The following is a 6,625-nucleotide window of genomic DNA, read 5'->3' as shown; positions in this document are numbered from 1 at the left end:
ATAAGCGACTGTGAATAGTTTTGTATCGTCAATTTTACTAAAACTGTTTGCTTGTAGAAGGATGAGCGACTATAAACTATTCACACGCACTTATTGAACGAGATAACGACTTTGAAAATACCCCGAATAATCGATAATCGAGTAACAGTCGTTTATCTACTACTAGACACTCGCAAAAGGGGTGTTAGATTTGCTCTACGGTTGTACAGATTGTCAAAATTATGTGTTTGTTGTAAATAAGGGCGAATTCATATTAAATAAAATGCTTTCTTTGTAAAATTTGTAATAGATGTACTTGCAATAAAATAATAATGAATTGGTTGAACTTAAACAATATTTATGATCATTCATTTGAAATATTGCTTGTTTTTTAAATTTTATTTTAATTTGCGTTGTTTCTCTAATCGTTCTCGAATCGAATTATAATGTAGTTCTCTAAAAGCATAAACTCGGACTTAACTCGGGCTTAATCCGGATCAACTGCAGTTAATTTCCGAGTTGATGCGGATCAACGCTGCAGTCTGTTTATGCTTAAAGTTCGTCACCGACTCGAGAACGATTAGAGAATCACCCTAGTTATCTAATGTATAAATCCAAATTTCTCAAACGTTAGAGATTGTGTTTGTTGGGGCTGAGCTGTCAAACAAAATAAAATATCTACGAAATATCTATCTCCAGTTATGTTTTCGTATTCTCCAGCAAAAAATATCCAATAACTTGCCAGTAACCAAATTTCGAAGAGTAAGCCAATATTTACTCCCAATAAGAGAAATGTGCAAGAAAGTACGAAAATGCAAAACCAGCAAGAAGTTGCAAGTTTTATGAACAGCTGATTAATTTGTTATTTTCCGACGCAATTTTCTAAAAAAAATTTTATTTCCCATCTTATTATATATTTAAATAGGTTTATTTTGTCAATTGCAACTCTAATAGCAGTTCAAACATTTGTATGTGAATTGCATTAAGCATCATGTCATCTGCTGTTTTTTTACTGGCAAGTAGTTGCTAGTAAAAATTTATCCAGTACAACTTGCAAGTTCAGCTGTCATTTTTGCTCTCTCAATTCTCTTTTGCTGGTTTCTTGCAAGTTTTTGCGCACGCAAACGGCATCCAGTAAAAACCAGTAAAATTAGTACTGCATTTTACTAGATAGTGCGTACGCGAACAGGGCTTCTGTAAAAGGTGTTCAGCCCCTTTTCTTCGGCAACATAGTAAGGAGAATTCTACTTGGTGAGGGTTATAGTCCCTAAGTGTGGCCTATTAATTTGCACAAAAAATATATAACATTAAAATCAATAGAAAGGGCGAACCACGCCCATTTTCTAGTTTTGTTTTAGCTCAGAAATGCCGCGGTACTGCACTTGTACCCAACTACTGTGCCGAAGCTATTGAAATTACTTATAATTTAGACCGACTTTTCACAATAACTTGCTTTACCACATCTGACTGGACTGTGTTACATTTGAGCCGGTAAAAGAGCAATTAAAAGAACGCGGACCATTCGTTCCAGGCGTCCACGGCCACATAGATACAGATTATACGCTGGCAGAAACAAAGACCGATACCAAAAATATGTATACCTGTTTGGCCACACGCATGGGTACATCCACACATATGCGTGCACGTTATTTATATGCATGCATAAAACCCATTTAAATATCAAAAGGGGATTCCAAGCTCTTAATTCTTCTGCATTTATTTATCGGGACATCATTCAATATCAATGTAAATGGGCGTAGTAAGTTCGGCCGATAAAAATCTTTTTTTTTTTTGTGTAATTGATCATCCCGATTTTCAGGCACACTTAACCTACATATGTACATAGATTTCGCCAGTGATAAAGCGATATGCAAGTAGACTAAAAATTGTGTTTCCACTATGTCTTAATTTTAATCAATATTTGGACTTTGGAATAATATCCATCCAAATTACGTAAAATACTAATGATGAAAAAATGGGTAAAATTTTCTGTATACGCTTTTCAGCAGAGAAATTTTTTTCCAAAATGGCGACGACGGCCACCCAGAGGCGAAACTTTGTTAAATTTTGCTATTATCTTCAAGTAAAATATAAAAAAAAGTGCATAATTAACACTCACCGTTCTTGGAAATACACAAATATATATTATTTTAAGTAAAATAGTGTAAAAATACGAATTATTTTAAATCAAATACACGCACTAAACCACTCAAAGACTGCACTCGTCGACAAAGCTGCCAGATTTGAGATGACGCGGCTTGATGCTGCCAGATTCGAAATGACGCAGCGTGATGATGCCATATTTAAAAATATTTTGGATAGGTGCCATCTGTCATTCTTTTAATAAGTGCAAAGAACGTAAATGTATAAGAAGCGACAACTCGTTACTTTGAAAATGTGCCGCGACGATTTTGACCGTATCTGAAAGGTTGAGATGAGGAGTTCGTCTCCCTTTTGACTCTGTCCGCGGCAGATTTTTGATTTTCGCCTCGAATGCGGAAAAAGCAAACAAAACAGAAGCGGCAAATGTGAATGTCGGTGATTATTTTGCACAAGTGATTGAAAAAATGTATTTTAATTTAGAAAATACATAAATGGAGGTGCAAAATATAAAATATTCAGTGAATGTGTAAGATACTGACGTGCCTGTTTGTGAAAGTGTCCTTATTAATAATAAAAAGTGTTTGTAAGTGCCAAGTGTTTGTCAGCAAGTGCCGATTGTTGGCGTCTGTGGATAAAAAGTGTTCATTATTTTAAACAAAACCAGTGTACTTTTATATAAAAATGCATTAGTTTAATAAGAAATCTATGCATTTATATATGAGTGTACTTATGTTTTGTTTTCATCTGGAAATTTACATATTTAAAGTGTGCAAAAAGATGGTGTGTTGGCAGATTTGATGGATAAAGTGTGTATACGGCGGCTTTTTTACAAAACCAATGTTTATTATATACAGACGGCATAAGTTTAATTTAAATCTATGCATTTATACTTGAGTATGCATACATTTTGTTATTATCGGGCAAGAATAAATGTTTTCCAATTTTTTTGTTCATATGCATGCAAAAAATAAACACATAAATATGAAACATGAGTTGTCTCCGTCTTTCTCACATCCTCCGCCAAAACAAACGCGTAAATGTGAAACATAAGTTGTCTCCGTCTCTCCCACGTCCTCCGCCATGTTTATCTTGACAAATTCTTAAATTCCTGCGAAATGCCGCGTCCTGACATATTTACGCGCATACATATGTACGTTTACAGTAGGCCATCCCTAACTTGAATTCTTGTAGCTCTAATCTGCTTGTTACCGGATATTTTGTAACCAGCAAATTTTGTTACCAAACATTGTTACCACTTCTTGTAACCGCAATTATAGGTACCGTGGTAACGTTTTAATTTATTCAGCATTCCAGGTGTGAAGTTTTGTAGAAATTCTGTAGTTGCATATTTCATGGGGCAATATTTTGTTACCTGGTTATGAGAGGGTAACAAATTTTACTGGTTAAAAAAGTGCGCAGAATGCGAAAAGGGTTTAACCAAAGAGATGAGCTTTATTATCCGTTAAAAAAATCTGATTACTAACACAGAATAGGTTAATGTACGATTTTGTGTTTGAATCTTTTCGTGATAGTAAACAATATTTGTGTTACCAACGCAGAATAGGTCTGTATGTATACACTCACTTATACATGCTTCAGAGCTTTGCAATTATCAATAATGCAAAATAATAAAATTTTTTGAATTCGTTTATATGTTGCTCGTGGTATCTAGAGTCAACTGTAAACAAATCGTAAGCGATCGGTTTACAAAAATTTTAAAATTGATGACCGAAGCTGGTGACGGTAACCATGTTGCCAAGTTACATTTGTTGTAAAACCACTTATGTATGTGATTTTAGAAGTTTTGAGTTTACATCAAAATATCATGGGCCATTTGTGCAAAAAATGTATGTTTATTTTTTTTTATTAAAATAAAATCTTAAGCAACTAATTAATAATTTAAAAGTTGGAAGGAGCACTGTGACTTAGAAGTTTAGAGAAATAATGGCTAAGCTCGAGATAAGTTATTTTTGCAAATGTCCTCAGATTTTACAGCGGAGTTGCAACTTTTCATTTGACTGGCAGTGATTTCTTCAATTTTACATTTTAGAATTTTTGTGGCCTCGCGCAGAAGTTGCGCTTGTGGGCGATGAACTTGCGGGGAGAAGTATGGTCATTGAATTATGAATGAATGAGTTTGACCTTGAAGAATATGCGCATGCGTTTATGAATGAATTTGTTATTGTTGTATTTTAGTGGCATATGCGTATATGTACATATGTATGTATGTACGTATATTTTCATCATAAATTGCAAGTTTACAGCTTCCATACTAAAGAGGAAGCTTATAAAGGTCTTGCATAGCGCATGTATTTAATTTACTTATATTTGCTTAAAATTAAAAAATAAAGTAAATCTATGCACATGCGCATGCAAATTGTTAAATGCCGTCAGCAAATAAACAAAAAGAGCTGCGGCCATGTTTTTTTACATTTCATTTGATTATTTCCATCATCGGTCACTTTTTCTTAACGTTCTTTATCGCCGCGAAACCATATGTTCGGCGAATTCATTTACGAAAATGGATGTTAAAACGGACGCGAACTCCTCATCTCAACCTTTCAGACCTCACTCGCCGACTTTAACGAGTTGTCGCTTCTTATACATTTACGTTCTTTGCTATGGGCAATTACACCGACAAAGATTCACTAAATCACCTGTTCTCACTTTTTAAACACTATTAAAATATATAATTTAAGTTATTTATTAAAGAAACACATAGTTTTATCAACCTAAGATAGATTATTTTGTTATTAAAAAGAAGTTGACAATCTTTGCGAGCCGAAACGCGAGATTCCAAAATAGCTATAGTGCTGCCACTGTATTAGTATTTCGTAATAATTCACTTTTCCTTATGAGATGTGTGCACTGTTCAATGCTTTTCGGTATCTTCTTTCGTTTAATATATATATAAATTATGAGAATTTTTAATAAAAAATCGCGCGTTCTAACTCCATGCATATAACAGGGAGTCGATAAGGTCGTAACGATGTTTAACGGGGGATTAGTGTTAACCGGAGATAGAGAAACCGGCCCTTACTCAGTTCGGAAATTCCGTGTGCTTCAGGCAACCAAGTCCCTGGTTGCTTCAACGGTTGCCTCGTGTGAAGTCAGCACTATAACCAGTGTATCCACGTTCTTTGGTAAAAATAGTGCTTTTTTCGTACAACCCTGATACTTAGCTTCGACAACCCTTTTCATATGTCAATCTGTAATTTAGCAATTGTTTTTCTTTTTTTTTCTAATTACATACCCTCTAAATTGCTCTAAAGCTGAAATTAGTCAAGAACGTAAACCTACCGGTACGTAAACCCGAGTCAGCTGACACGATCTGTCTTACCAAAGCGCCATGTAAATGAAAACTCAGCACCGCAGAATTTTTCTGTAGTTGTAGCCCGTAGCGCAGAAATCTGCGGAATTTAGATTTTTCCGTGTCAGCTGATTTCTCCTTCTTTAGATGGTTGCCACTTCGTCAGTTTTACAGATGGTAAAAAAGATATAAGTTCCTATTCAAAATATGTTTAAAATATTTGAAATTTACTATTGAATAAGGTTTTTGTTGAAAACTAAGTAGTTTATATTTAGCTAAAATCTATTATAGCACGAAAAATTGTAGTTCAAAGGGTAAGTTTATGAAAATTCATTGATGAGTGGCAACAGTGTAGTAAGCAACACTGAGGGCTCCAGTAATCGGCAAAATTCTGCGTATACAGACTGCGTTTAAGTATACGTTCTGCGTTCTCGACTAATTTCAGCTTAAATACATTTGTTTATCGACTTGGAATCGCAGTATACTGTGCTTTGAATGGTTATTTTACAGATAAACAATGCGTAAATATCACCAGCTCTTATTGGTCGTAATTTCTTGTATAAGCATAATTGTCTTGCTTACATACAAAAACGAAAACACACGTTTGAAAGATGTCCTGAATGCGGTGAACTTCTTTAGTCGAAAAGATGCGACAGAGTTACGATTAATAAGTAATTTCACCTGGACGGATGAGGGCATAATTGATTTTAATCGCCCGATTCCGGTCTGGCAGCTAATTGGGGACTCCTTTCATGCCTATGCTTCATTCTGGCATCGCAACGAACTTGTCTCTTCAGGTGGCGAAGTTTTATCACTGGTAACTGCATCGGTTGGCGCTGTAGTAAATTTTCGATGTAGCGCACATTATGGAGGACACTTTTCGCAAGGCAAGTTTCGTTTTCAGCACTTGGGTCAAGAAAAAGAAAATGGCGATGTTGTATTCAAAACTTATATATTTTACTGTCGCCTCAAAAATGATATAGGGGCACCCAAAACCATTGTTTATGCAGACCAAAATGATAAGATCAATGCGAATCATATGCTTCGTTTACGTCCTATTAAAAATGGTCAAGTAGGCAACGTGCCGCAAACACAACTAGCGATTTGTCTGGATTTAGTAACGTTTAATATAAGCAGTAACTTCGGAAAAAATGATGCGCATCTGTTGGAATTTTTTCTACACCATTACGTCCTAGGCATCAATCAGTTTATCGTTTACAATGGCGATGACTT

At 35.1% G+C, this 6,625-nt stretch overlaps 1 protein-coding gene across 1 annotated transcript; it reads left to right on the top strand.

Annotated features, from left to right (window-relative positions):
• Nucleotides 1-5,844: 5,844 nt before the first annotated feature.
• LOC118754123 lies at nucleotides 5,845-6,623 on the top strand (the record flags this gene model as incomplete). Its single annotated transcript, XM_036488983.1, has 1 exon — nucleotides 5,845-6,623. A coding segment is annotated over exon 1 (714 nt), but the record flags the coding sequence as incomplete, so codon positions are not given.
• Between the last annotated feature and the right edge of the window lie 2 nt (nucleotides 6,624-6,625).

Source organism: Rhagoletis pomonella, unplaced genomic scaffold (assembly GCF_013731165.1).
Source record: "Rhagoletis pomonella isolate Grant_MI unplaced genomic scaffold, Rhpom_1.0 Rhpom_scaffold_03418, whole genome shotgun sequence".
Lineage (NCBI taxonomy): Eukaryota > Metazoa > Arthropoda > Insecta > Diptera > Tephritidae > Rhagoletis > Rhagoletis pomonella.
Note: the sequence above shows the minus strand (reverse complement) of the source record. Positions and strands in the feature narration are given on the sequence as shown.